Consider the following 15,361-nt stretch of genomic DNA (forward strand, 5'->3'; position numbering starts at 1 on the left):
ATCATGGACCTAATTTCAAAATGCAAAACTATAAAACTTCTAGAATATAATGTAAGAGAAAACCTAGATTACTTTGTGTGTGGCAATGACTTCTTAGATAAAATAGCAAGGGCATGGTCTATAAAAGAAATAATTGATAAGCTGGACTTCATTGAAATTTTAATAAACTTCTGCTCCATAAAAGATAATATCAAATGAACAAGAAGACAAGTTACAGACTGGGAGAAAATATTTGTAAAGGCACGTCTAAGAAAGGACTATATCTGGAATATACAGAGAACTTTTAAAGTATAATAATAATAATAACCCAATTAATAAATAAGTCAATGACCTTAACAGATACCTCATCAAAGAAGATATATAGATGGAAAATAAGCACATGAGAAGATGTTCCACGTCATCTCATCAGGTAAATGAGAATTAAAACAACAGTGAGATATCATTACACATCTAATAGAATGGCCGATACCCAGAACACTGACAACATCAATGCTGATGAGGATGTGGAGTAACAGGAACTCCCTCATCCACTGCTGGTGGGAATGCAAAGTGGTATTTCCATGTCAGAAGACATTTTGGCGGTTTCCTCCCAAACTAAACATACTCTTACCATATGACTAAATAGTCATGGTCCTTGGTATTTATCCCAAGGAGTTAAAAGCTTATCTCTACACAAAAATCTGCATATGGACATTTACAAAAACCTTACTCATAATTGCCAAAACTTAGAAGTCAATCAGGATGGCCGTCTGTAGGTGAATGGGATGTCTGCAGAAGGATGTCAGTAAACGTAACCTTCCCAGACTGTTGCTTTCATGTACTTCTTGGTTGGTGAAAACATAAATGAGATGATGGAGACATTTTCTGCTCTCACAACAGCGTAACTTTCACATGAATTGAAAGGACACTTTTCAGACATAATGCAAGTCAAATTAGAGATAGCTGAGGAAACAAAACCAAGCTTTGTAGTTTAATTGTGTCTTCCAAAGGGGTTTTAAAGTCCTTAGCCCCAGTACCTCAGAATTTGATCTTATTTGGAAATTGAATCATTGCGGATGTAACTAGATAATTTAAGATGAGGTCCTAATGGATTAGGGTGAACCCTTAATCCAATGATACTGATGTTCTTATAAAAAGAGGCAAGATTAGGTAAAGATAAACACACAGGGAGGACAACATGTGACTATAGAAGCAGATTGGCGTGATTTCCCTACAACAGCACAAATGCAAGGAAAGGCTTAGGGCCACCTGAAGCTGAAAGAAGCAAGAAAGGACCCTTCTCTCACCCCCACTTCCAAGTTCAGAGGAAGCATGGCCCTGTCAACACCACAATTCTGAACTTCCAGCTTCCAGGATTGAGAGAATAAATTTATGTTGTTTTAGCCACACAGTTTATGGTATTTTCTTATGGGAGCCCTAGGAAACTAATACAAACTTGAACATGGCAGAAGCTTGAAACATGTATGAGTAAAGTGCTGTTCACTGCCATTCTCCAGTGACTAGCCATCTTTCCTTTGGATTTAGATGTCCAAATCCAGACCAGATCGACTTGATCTGATGTCTTTTTTAAAATCCAATCGGTGGCTATAGTGGTGCAGATATGTTAATAAAAACTAAAATAACAACAAAAACAACAAAACAATTGATAAAAATTAAAAGCATAAAAAGTGAAAAAAATAACAATATATATGTTAGGCACACATAGATAAAAGTGTTTAAATTAGAAATGTATTTTAATTTAATTAACTAATTATTTATTCTTATTACTATAAAGTATAAATTTTATTCTTAAGAAATAAATCATGAGGTGTATGACAGCATAGATATCCTAGTTAAAATATCTTCCAATTTGAATCTGAATTCCTTAAATTCCAATGCCTAGGATTTGGTAACTACAAAATAAATGTGAGGCTGCATTAGAAAAGACAATAAAAATGATGTGAATTTTAATTAGTTTGAATGATGATACCTATAATCAATTTGCTCACAATGTTACTTTGAGATAAAGTTTTTAAATTAAGTTACACTATTGCAAAGCTTAGAAATACTTGTTTAATAAGACCAATAATCTACAATGCCAGATTTTTGAAATAAGCTATAAAATTAACCAGAAAAAAATGAATAGCATGATATTATAAAAATAGTCTACTCCCCTCACCCCAAACCTATATTCACTGTTAAGGGTAGGAGCAAAATCCACCTGAAGATATGTTATATGGATCATCAAGAAGTCAGCAAAATCCATCAGTGCTGTCATCATTTTTCTGTTGCCTAATTGGGCTTCTTCTCTTCATTATTCTCTAAAATCAGTGTATAGTTTTGAAGAAATCCCATGTCTCTTATTTTATATTTCTACTACTAAAACAAATTGAATATGCTGTAATTGGTCCTTAATTATTGAAGAAATATTGGAATACATCAGTGATTCAACACTATCTTAAATCATTTATATACACTTTGTTATAAATGTGCTCAGTTGTTCGGTAATGCCCTTGAATATTGGATAAATCAGCTTTTATTGACTTATAGAAAGTTAAACATTACATGATCTCCAGCATATATTAGGAAAGATATTATAAATTCTACAAGATAAAGAACTTGTAATTCCTTTAGGTATTTAAGATATAGATATCTATCAGAAGTAGATATCTCTTTTTAAACTGTCAAACACCATATAAATGTTACTTGAAATTAATATTGCTGATGATGTAGTCAAATTTGCTACAAACATGTTGTTATTCATATACTTTTCAATAATATGGATCAAATATACATGTTTTCATTATAGAGTAAATTTAGAAAAAGTAAATATATTGTGCATGCTATATTTCAGTAAGTTTGTTAATATAGTCACTAATCATACCTGAGTTAGTTCATTAATATCTACAAGTCCATTACTGTCTGCATCAAAATATTTAAACATTTGATCCACCAATAGCTTCTTCCGAGATATGTCGTCGCCATTAGGATTTTCATTTTCTTGCATAATATATTTTTGATTTTGTAAATCTAATAGCATATTTTTCATCTTGCTGTATTCAGTAGTCTTGCACTTATCTCCTGTAACAAAAGAACCAGTTATTTTCAAAGCAATATTATTGAAAAGAAATAGTTTATTTAATTAAGGTTTAGAAGCTATTTTATGAATAACATACTGTGTACATAATTTTTACTTTTCTAGTGTTGCACGATTTACAACTTGTACAAGAAAAATGAAATGGGCTATTTCCATGGTAGGATAGAAAACTTTTATCTCTATCAAATCTGATAACATATTTCTATGTAGTTTATTTATGAGGAAGGCATAGATGCTGTGACGGACATAGAAAAACATGATAGCTCCAGCTGGAAATTTATTTCAACGTTCAAATTTATTGTCTTAGTTTTTATCCTTACTCTATATTTCTGTATTGATAGTTTTATAGGTGCAGAAAATGAGGTACCAGAAGGTGAAATCAATTGCTGAAGGCAAAGGATTAGATTGTGCTGGATTTTGTATTGAAATATATATACATACATATATATATGTATGTATATATATATATATGAGATTCCAAAAGATGATACCACATTTTAAATCTGAAATGTGTTTTAGATATTTGGATTTGCATTGATGACATTCACACATATATATTTACATTTATATTATTATCTTAAAAAAAATTTAGTTGTTGCAAATAAATAATGTTACAAATACATTATGTACATAAATATGTACATAATGGCTGTACATATTTATGGGTTACATGTGGTATTTTGAGACAGGCATACAATGTGCAATGATTAAAATCAGGGTAATTGGGATATGGATCACCTCAAACATTTATGATTTCTTTAGGTTAGGGTCTTTCCAAACCCAGTTTTTAATTATTTTGAAATATATAATAAATTATTGTTAACTACAGTTCCCCTGTTTTCTTACCAAACTTAGATCGTATTCCTTCTAACTGTATTTTGTACCCAACCAACTAAACAACCCATCTTTATTCTCCTGCCATCACCACCCCCACTATCTTTCCCAACCTCTGGTAACCATCACTTTACTCTATAACCATGACTTCAATTATTTTTTTCAGCTTCCACATATGGGTGAGAACATGTGATATTTGTCTTTCTATGCCTGGTTTATTTCACTTAACATAATATCCACCAGTTCCAGCACGTTGTTGAAAATATCAGAATTTCATTCATTTTTATGACTGAATAATATTTCATTGTGTGTGTGTATATATATATATATACATATATATACACCATATTTTCCTTATCCATTTATTGGCTGATGAACACTTAGATTGATTTCGTATCTTGACTATTGTGACTAGTGCTGTGATAAACATAAGAGTGCAGATATCTCTTTGATATTCTGATTTCCTATCTTTTGGGTATATATATCCAGCAGTGGGATTGCCTGTACACTGCTGGTGGGAATGTAAATTAGTACAAACACTATGAAGAACAGTATGAAGCATCTCAAAAAACTAAAAATAAATTTATTTTCTTAATTCTGACTTCTTAATAACACTAAGATCATATTAGTATTCTTCTAATAGTGTTTTCTTACTGTTCTGATATTCATTCATCTCTTTTTTAGGGCCCCTGGTATATAATGTGATATATATTTGCATTTTTTATTTTTAAGCATTAAGTTTGCCTCTCCACAGCTAAATCATAAGGTTACTGAAGCAAGACTGTGTTATAGATAATTAGTACCTGCCATGTAATAACAGCACAATACTGGGAACATCATAGTTAGTGAAAATAATTTCTTGGATTACTGTCTTTCAAAAGTAAATAACAGCCAGGCGCAGTGGCTCATGTCTGTAATCCCAGCACTTTGGAAGGCTGAGGCGGGGCAGTCACCTGAGGTCAGGATTTCGAGGCCAGCCTGGCCAACGTGGTGAAACCACGTCTCTACTAAAAATAAAAAAATTGGCCGGGCACGATGGCACATGCCTGTAAACCCAGCTACTCAGGAGGTTGAGGCAGGAGAATCGCTGGAACCCCGGAGGCAGAGGTTGCAGTGAGCCAAGATTGCACCACTGCACTGCAGCCTGAATGACAGAGTGAGACTCTGTATCACACACACACATACACACACACAAGAAAAAATTCTCTAATATTTTCACATAATTCTTTTATGTGAAGGCAAATAATTTTACTTACAATGGTCTCATGATGAGGTCTTTATAAATGGCATATTGAAATGGCATGTATACTGCTTACAGAAAATGCAATATGAAATATATTATACAATAATGCAGTGCATAAATAATTTGAAAATTACATAATAGGCTTTATATTAGTTGAGATTTTTTATAACATATTTTTAGGAAAAAATCCTAACTTTATAATTATGATCAATTTTGATAATTAGGCTTAAGAGCATGTACAATTTTAAAAGAAAATGTCAAGATATTTAAATATGTGTCTGAGAAGCATGGGGCTGCAAAACAATATTTGAATCTCATTCTCTTTCGAGACAAAATGGAAAACAAACTCTTCCAAAGAGATGATAGACTGTCTTTATTTTTCAAAGACACTGAAATTACTATTGTTGTTCAGCACTTTGGTTTTTAGCAATCCTGTCAACAAGTTCTTTTTCACAACAAAATGTAAACTTTGTGCTGCAGATTAAGTCAATTTTGTATCATTCTGTTCTCACTGAAGAATAATAATAAGAATATGTTTTCATAACAGCAAGAAACTCATTGACAAACGAGAGAAGTAATCAAATCCATAGCCATTGCTAGCAATTTTGGTATCGGGGAAAGCAGCACAAAGCGAGCCTTCAAATAACGAATGTGTGTTTATCTGTGTGCACAGGTGTGAATCAGGAAGGAGAGAAATGTGTGATGAAAAAAATACTGAAAAGGGTTATACGCCATTCCAATAGCCTTTCCTTGTATTTCTGTACATGACCCTGGGTCTGTATTGCCTTCATTTCTATCAACTGCCAGTGGATGCCATATGGAACTGGGGGCTGACCTTAGACCAATGGCAATGGGGAGATCTGAATGTTGGCGAGAGATGGATGGGAAATAGGAGTTAAACACTGAAAAGCTTTAACTAATATTTAAAACTGGGGAGAGGGATAGAGTTTGGGTTGCCCCACTCTAATTTTGATCTAATCTAATCAGTATGATCATCATAACACTCTCATTAATGCTTTCATTCCCCAAATTGTTGTAAATTTCTTCTCCAGTCCGGAAATTGGGGTAGTTGCTGGAAATCCAAATAAAATAACCATAAAAACATTGCAGTGAAGGCATTCACATTCTATAAATATGTACAATATGTATGCAATTATATAAATTTTTGTGAATTTATTAGTTTAAAAAATTTCTGTCGTATAATTTTCAGTTATAAATAGGTGTATCTGTTATTAATAATAGATAACATGTAAAGAAGGCTTCCCATGTGTCAGAAACTTTACACATATTAAGCCATTTTATACATATTGAATCTTCCCAACAACCCAAAAAGAAAATCAATATGATTACTACCATTTTGCAGATGAGGAACTAAGGCAAAGAGATGTGAAATAACTTGTTCAAGGTTATAGAGCTAGGAAGGGCAGAATTATTTTTACATACGTGTCATATCTCCTTTTTATCCACTAACTTTATTGCTCTCATTTTCAGAACTGAGTTTTTCTTTTTAACTATTTTATTTAATAGTTAAAATTAAATATTTCATGAATTCTGAAATTTGTCCAAGGATTATTTGTAAAGTGAGATATATATATATATATATATATATATATATATAAACAAACCCTAGGCAATATCACTGTTTATATTACAGAAGGAGAAAGAACACACACACACGCATACACACACAAATGTAGTATCTAAGAGGTAACAGGTAAACTATTAGAATGTATTGAATAGAAAGCCAAAGGGAGAGAACTTTTCAAGAAACAGAGTATGATGAAATGTAAAACATTCGAGAGTAAAAGTAAGGTAAACAAAACATGTCCATTGGAGTCCTTCAACTGGAGGTAATTAGTAACTTTAAAGAAAAATGCTAGTGACTAAATGGTGCAAATTTTACATTGCAATTGGTTGTATAGGGTAATACGTATTTAATATTTCTAATGTGGAAATATTTTAATGATTATTGATAGGAAAGAAAAACAACTAGCATGGTTAATACAGAAGAAGAGACATTTAGAAATTGTGCCCCCTCCCCAAGTCCAAAAATAGCACCAAGCAGGAAGGAAATAAGTTTTTGTTTGTTTATATGGTTACTTTGATAGAATCATTTTCTCAAGTTAATTGATAGGCAGCGTGAGATTGGCATAGCTAAAGAAAAGAAATGATTTCCTGGATTCACTTCATGCTCTGGGAGACCAGTGCAAAATCTCCTCTGTTGTTCCTGTTCTAGACACAAAGAATATACTAGTGAACATGAAAAAAATCCTTATTTATTGGTATCTGTACATCATCTTCCTTCCCATGGATGCAGTGTCACTAGGGCTGTGCTGACTTTTGACTCAGAGTCATTCTAAGGGCAGGGAAAATCCATCTCGCCTTGTGGGGCCTGCAAGGATGCAGAGTCACTGACATCCAAATGTCTGCACCTGTATAGCTGGCAGTGCCTCTCCAAGTCACACAGAACTGAGGACAATGACACCTTACACATCTGAGAGTACAACCATCAGTTTTGAGTGCTAAAAATTATAGATCATATCAATTATGCTTAGTATAATATGTTTTTGTAAAGGCTGCAATTTGTTCTTATCTCTTTGAAATTACACTTTTATCCTTTCCTCCTATCCTCCAGTAAAAAGTACCAATTCCCTTCAACACAAAAGATTCAATCAAAAGCATAAAAGGAAACCATGTTTTATCTTTTTGACATTTATTGATAGAATTTGATTAGTTTGATTCCAATATAAGCTGAAATCTTAGAAACTCAAAGAATAAATTTTTTTTATTTAGAATAAATTCTATTTGTATATTATAATGTATGTAGAAACTTTTTCCTCAAACTATTCAATAATTGCTAATAAAACACAAATATTTTAGATACATATTTTGTATTTAAAGCATAAAAAAGATGTCAAAACTTCAGTTGATGTATTTAATATGCATGTATGAATCAAATTCAATGTGGAAAGCTATCATATTTATATTAATTATAAGTAGTGAAACTATGTATACGAAGGAACCAAAATTATCTTGGTTAAAGGTAGCCTGAACATAATTTAAAAAAAAAAAACTTTAAACCTAAACTGTAATATCTACCTAAATTGCAAAAAGATTAAAAGTGTCAATTGTATTGAGTTTTCTGAAATTTACTTAAGTGTACTACAGTTATATATAATAATGTAAGCTTACTATGTTTCAGGTACTAGTCTAGTTCTAGAGATTCACTAGTAGAAATACACTTACACACACCACATTAGAACATAATACGTTTAAAGAGCCATGATTATCGTAAATACAGGGGCATTTTTTAAAAGACTTTGGTTTTTAGTGTTTTAGGCTTACAGAAAATTGAGCAGAAATTATAGAGTTCCCATATACCCTTTTCCCCCAACACACGCAGATCTTCCCCAGCTATCAACATCTCACATCATAGTTGCAATCGATGAACAAATATTGAATATCATTATCACCCCAGATCCATAGTTCAACTTATGCTACTTAAGGTACATTAAAGTTCTTGATGTTGTACATTCTATGGGTTCTGACAATTGGATAATGACATTTATCTACCATTATACTATCATTTACAGAATAGTTTTACTGCCCTAAAAATCCTCTGTGCTCCATCTATTCATGACTCCTTCTCCTGTAACCCTTGGCAACCACTGATTTTTTTTATGCTTTCCATAGTTTTATCTTTTCTAGAATGTCATATAGTTGGAATCATACAGTATGTAGATTTTTTTAAAAATTGGCTTCTTTCACTTAGTAATATGAATGTATGTTTCCAGCATGTCTTTTCATGACTTGATAGCTAACTTCTTTTTAGAAATGAATAATATTCCATTTTATGGATGTACCACAGTTTATCCATTCACCTGTTGAAGGGCAACTTGGCTGCTTCTAAGTTTTGGCAATTGTGGATAAAGCTGCTATAAACATCTGTGTGAAATTTTCTGTGTATCGATTTAAGTTTTCAACTCATTTGAATAAACATCAAAAAGCATGATTGCTGCATGATATGGTAAGAATATATTTAGTTTTGTAAGAAGCTGTCAAAGTCTCTCCCAAAGTGGCCGTACCATTTTGTATTCCAGCAAGCAATGGGTGAAACTTCCTATTGCTCCTATCCTTGCCAGGATTTGGTGTTGTCAGTGTTTTGGGTTTTCATCAGTCTAATAAGTGTGTAGTGGTAGTTCCTTCTGTTTTAGAGGGGATTATTTTAGTTCATAAGTGATTATATTTTACAAGACCTTAGTTCCTTTATCCTACCCTCGCTTTCTACACACAGAAAATTTGAATTGGCTTAATTTATTATTGCCCTAAGCATTGTTGAATAGTTAAAAGTGAGTGAAAACATGATTAAGCTGATTGACATGCTTACTGATTAATTTTGGGAATTAATCTTACTGGAAATAAAAGGGAAGTATTGTGAGTTAAAAATTCATTCCCCAAACACTTTGCTATTTAGGATATAACTTGACAATTATATGCCACATTGTAATTGGCAACTGTCTCCCAATCTATCTAAGCAGTAGTAAAAAAATAGTTTGATATTCTAGTTCAGCAAATGTGAATATGTATTAGAATTTCAATAAAGATGTTCTAGTATCCAGGTAACTTTGCTCTTTTAACCCTGAGAGAATGTTAATTAAAATATTTCTGAGGGTTGCAATTATATTCATCAAATACAACACACTTGGATCATATGTGCAGCTTAGCTATTACTTCCTTTCTTCATCCCCTCCCACCACTGTCACAAACACAAAAGCAAATCATGAAGATGCAGAGAACATTAGCAGAAAACACAACAAAATAAAACAAAGCACGATACAATGGTGAAATTGATGATCTAGAATGTGTAGCAACCTAAATACAAAATGCAAATTTATTTTACCCCCCAAAAATACAATTTAACATATTAGCTATCATAACTGGTCAAATGCATTATTTTAATGTTTAGTGAATTTAATAGTCTTTTAAATCATTATCCTTCGAGTAAAACTCAGGAAAATATAATACACTTCATATGAAAAGACATGCCTTTTATAGAATATATGAGAGCTAATGCTCTTAAGCAGTTTGTAAATTAAGTGATTTCCCTAATTAATTATTTTTTTCTGGGTAATCTATCTATAAATGATTTGCACATGACATGCAAGGCCTTCTGTCTTCTCACAATACTACAATTGCTGGTAAAATTTAAGTGCATTATGTCTTCTTTCTTTCTTTCAGTGCATTATGTCTGCTTTCTTTCTTTTCTTTTCTTTCTTTTCTTTCCTTGCTTTCCTTGCTTTTCTTTCTCTTCTTTCTTTCCTCTTTCTCTCTTTCCTTCCTTCCTTCCTTCTTTCTTTCTTTCTCTTTCTTTCTTTTCTTTCTTTCTTTCTTTCCTTCTTTCTTCTTTCTTTCTTTCCTTCTTTCTCTTTCTTGACAGATTCTCACTGTTGTCACCCAGGCTGGAGGGCAGTGGCATAGTGGCATGATCTTGGCTCACTGCAACCTCTGCCCCTTGGGTTCAAGGGACTCTCATGCCTCAGCCTCCTGAGTAGCTGGGATTACAGGTGTGTACCACCATGCCTGGCTAATTATTATTATTATTATTTTTTGAAATGATGTCTCACTCTGTTGCCCAGGCCACAGTGCAGTGGCATGATCTCGGCTCACTGCAGCCTCCATCTCCCAGATTCCAGCTATTCCCCTGCCTCAGCCTCTTAGGCAGCTGGGATTACAGGCACGTGCCACCATGCCAGGCTAATTTTTGTCTTTTTAGTATAGACGGGGTTTTGCCATGTTGGCCAGGCTGGTCTCGAACTCCTGGCCTCGAGTGATCCGCCCCACTCGGCCTCCCAAAGTGCTTAGATCACAGGTGTGAGCCACCATGCCTTGCTAATTATGTCTTATATATTATGCTACATAGGCCTTAACAGTTTTGATTGTAGCAGCCTGTGCTTTATAGACATTGTTAATTTTGATCTGTAATTCTGTGAATGTATATGACTTTTGGGAGTAAAAACATATGAAATACATATTTTTTTTTATAAATTTGACCTTCTTAAAAAAATAACCAGATTACAAAAAAGTATATCTATGACTGCATCAAATATGGTCAAAAGATGCATGCGATTCTATTAAGAACAAGTATCTTAGTGCTCTTTAACACTGAATATCTTCTCCACTAATTTGTCACATCATTCAAATATGTGACTGCCAATGAGAAAGTTATTATTTCTATTCATGTTATAGAAGATATGCTATCCACCGGCCCGGAGCGATGGCTCACGTCTGTAATCCCAGCACTTTGGGAGGCCGAGGAGGGCGGATTACGAGGTCAGAAAGATTGAGACCATCCTGGCTAACACGGTGAAACCCCGTCTCTACTAAAAATACAAAAAATTAGCTGGGCATGGTGGCGGGCACCTGTAGTACCAGCTACTCAGGAAGCTGAGGCAGGAGAATGGCATGAACACGGGAGGCGGAGCTTGCAGTGAGCCGAGATCGCACCACTGCACTCCAGCCTAGGCAACAGAGCAAGACTCCATTTCTAAAAAAGAAAAAAAAAAATAAAGAAGAAGATATGCTATCCACATCTATGAAATCATAGGCATATAACAAATTTTTAACCCAATACTTACACAGTAATCATATTGCTGGCATGGTTGTAGGTGTTTTACAGATTTTAACTCATTTAATCTTTATAATGACACTAAGAAGTAAATGTCATTTGCCATAGCATATCTTTGAAAACACAATAGACCCAAAAATAGACTCAACATTCGACTTTATGTGAAGATCTGAGGACCTTTTCACCATAGAATGGTAAGCACATATCTCAAAAATAAATTCAAAAGTTTCTCATGAGGTACAGAAGCTACAAGATGCGTCCATTTGTCTTGTGTGAAAGTACAGCTTTACTGTTGCTTTTTCTGCAAATTTACGTGAAATTCTATCCAGGATTCAGTCTCAGGAGGACAGCCTGCCTACATGTAATCTGATATGCATATTCAATAATAAATCATATTTCCTCTATCGTCTACACTGGAACAGAAAGAACTTTTGGTTGATAAGTTTTTTTAATTTCTCCAAAAATTATTACAGCAACTAAATAATAATGAAAGGGATGACTCAAGACTGTCAAAATCTCATGGTTTTGTATTCATCTAACAATATAAGTTATAGCTTCGAAAGCTGTAAATCAAATGATGATACAATTACAAGGCAAGTTTGAGAAACGACAGTCATAGAGAAAAACTGCAATGCAGCTATATGAGAAATGTATATCAAGCAGCCATAAGGCATAATGCCTTGGTTTGGACTAAACCCAGAAATGTACTTTTATAGGAATATAGTACTCTTCCTTAAGCATGAAGTTTAATGCTGACCTTACATATAGTTAAAGATTGAGGTTCAGGTTAATTTTTTTCTAAAGTGTATTCCCAAGCTCTGGGACTTTTGGCCAGTTTGGTGTTAAAAGTCCCTGTTTATAAACATAATTATATGTTTTTTTTCTTGTCAATGAATGTATCGTCAAGAGTTTACATATGCCTTGCCTCAATATCTCAGTCACGCTTTGTCTCATTTATCCCAAGAAAAATGCAAAAGTGGTAATGAAATACAGGATTTCTTCTACAGTTTATACATCTATATTCCTTATACATTCATTCTCTTTGACCAAACAAGAGATAATACATTTATGAATGAGTATTGACCTCTGAGCTTGTCTTTATTCTATCAGATTTAACACCAAAACAATTATTTCCAAAATACATCTAATTTATTCTATATAATTGTAAATATTAAAATACTAGCATATCATATTAAACATAATATCAACATTCATAGCATTGTCATTATTTTATGTTAGATGTTTTATGTAGGCTCAATCGTTGTAGTGGGTTAATATATATAACAATTCATAGCATGTTACACTGGGAAGAAATATCTTATATGTAAGTGGGCAAAGTTGCCTTATTAGACCTTATACCAACTCAATAATAACATATAAATGAGTAATAGATGTAACCTGCAGAAAGCCACGTCCCTTAGGTTATCTCAACTATTTGTTAACTGTGATTACTTCTTTTAAGCACAGTCAACCTTTGAGAGACATTGTTCTGTTAAGAGTTCTATGAGAGTTCTTATTTCAATCAGTCATAGCCTGGATGCTAGCCTTAATTCTTCCTAATTGTCCCCAAACCGACCAAATAAATACAAGTAATTCTATGAATTTGTGTCCCTCCAGAAAAGAGGATTACTCAGTGTTCTCAAGTAAGACTTGGTTCTGGTATATAGTTAAATTGTCAAGAGAAGATTTCTTCAGCTAGACATGTATCTACCATTCTCTACTATATGATGATTCTTTGCAATATTTCCCAATAATGTAACCTCTATTTCCCATGAAATTTCAAACACCTCCTATACAAATAATATGTATTAAGAACCTCTGGTATGTATAACCTATCTGCCAATGTCCATCACTTTTTTTCTAGAAGATTATAAATGCCAACATTAATTTCTCAGTATTACACATTGCATATTTGACATTTTTTATTCACACACTTGCAAGATAAACAAATAAATGTTTAATTGTGCACTTTCTTATGAATATGCATCATGTTTTAACAATAGCTTATTATGACCTTGACCAAAGATATTAAGGAAGTAGAAAAGGTAGAGGTGAATAACAGGAGATAGAGTAAATTGATACTTGACATTTTCTACTTTAAGTGACTGTGATGCCATCAATAGAAATTCAGTTTCTAATGTTGATATTCAATATATCTTCAGTGGATAAATATAACAAAAATGACCAATTAATTTATAAATGAGATGTTTAAGGTAACTGTGGAATATCCTGGTAGAGGCCTTGATAAGAGAACAGAAAATATAATTTGGTAGCTTTGAAGCTGTGTAGTTTAGAGGAAAGGAAGTGCTTGATGAATTGGATTTGTGAGTTACTGGTGAGTGCTTGACAGTTGAAGCCATGATTGTAAATGAGATTGATAAAAGAGAACATTTCTAAAGTGTGAAGTGAAGGTCATTACGGTTGAATTATGACCATGCACATTTTATAACGTGTAATATTCCACAGACTACTTAAAAAGAGGCTGCTAAAACATTGATTAATTTGGTGAAAGAAGAAATGAAGATGGTTTAGTCATTCAGCTTTAGATGCTAAAGTCTACTTCTTGATAAGGGAAAGTATCATATAACTATTGCAAATTAGATGGAAAAATATGATGAAAAAGAGATGTTGCTCTTCTTTGAAATAAAAAATGTTTTCTGTAAAATCTAGCTGACATTTTGATTTTTACCATATGCAAGGATATGTGTTTGAGTGTCTGTGTGTGCATACATACATAGAACAAAATCTGTGGTTATGTTAATAATAGTAGCGACAGTTCATGTAGAGATATATTCCTTTGATATGGTATTGACACGTTCAGAAATAGTTTATAAGCTACGTTAACAAAGATAGGGTTCAAGATAACTTGTACTATGAATAGTTGCTTTTTCATTAATTTGCCTTTTCTCAAGTCACTTTTGTTGCAACTGAAAAGCATACAACTTATGAATATATTTAAGAAAAAAATTCATTTAAAATGTGTGAAATTTCTAATGTCAGTAGGGAGATGTAAAATTTCTAATTTTCACCTTGTGCATAAACAGCAGAGGATAATTACTTAAGTATTTGCCCTTTTCATGTATGTTGTCAGATGAAAATGAATTGCAGAGCCTCTTTTTAAAGTTTTATTGGTTTTTAATTGACATGTAATAATTGTACATCTTTATGGGTATGTTTCAACACATATATACATTGTGTAATGATCAAATTAGGGTAATTAGTATATCCATCACTTTAAAAACATGTCATTTCTTTATGATGTGAACATTCAAAATCCTCTCTTCTTGCTATTTTGAACTATACTTACATTATTGCTGACTATGGTTACCTTATTGTGCAATAGAACACCAGAACTTATTCCTTCTATCTGTAACTTATACCCTTTAACCAATCTTCCCATCTCCCTCCCTTCCAAGCCTAATGCTCCCCAGCCTCTGACAGCTGTTCCACTATTCTATTCTCTACTTCTATGAGCTCAACTTTTAAAGGATAACGTAAGTGGAAACATGCAGTATTTTGTCTTCTGTGACAAAGCCTTTGTTAGTAATTCAGTTTCACAGGTGCATTGAAGAATTATTTAGTA

At 33.0% G+C, this 15,361-nt stretch overlaps 1 protein-coding gene across 2 annotated transcripts in view; it reads right to left on the reverse strand.

Annotated features, from left to right (window-relative positions):
* The window catches only part of FSTL5 (follistatin like 5), an 814,279-nt gene that overhangs the window by 385,107 nt on the left and 413,811 nt on the right, over positions 1 to 15,361 (reverse strand). For both annotated transcript variants that reach the window (XM_054485700.1, XM_063664253.1), the window contains one exon: positions 2,864 to 3,060. In XM_054485700.1, coding sequence (XP_054341675.1) covers positions 2,864 to 3,060 — 197 coding nt within the window. The remainder of the gene's footprint in view (positions 1 to 2,863; positions 3,061 to 15,361) is intronic.

This window comes from Pongo pygmaeus, chromosome 3, assembly GCF_028885625.2.
Source record: "Pongo pygmaeus isolate AG05252 chromosome 3, NHGRI_mPonPyg2-v2.0_pri, whole genome shotgun sequence".
Taxonomy (NCBI): Eukaryota; Metazoa; Chordata; class Mammalia; order Primates; family Hominidae; genus Pongo; species Pongo pygmaeus.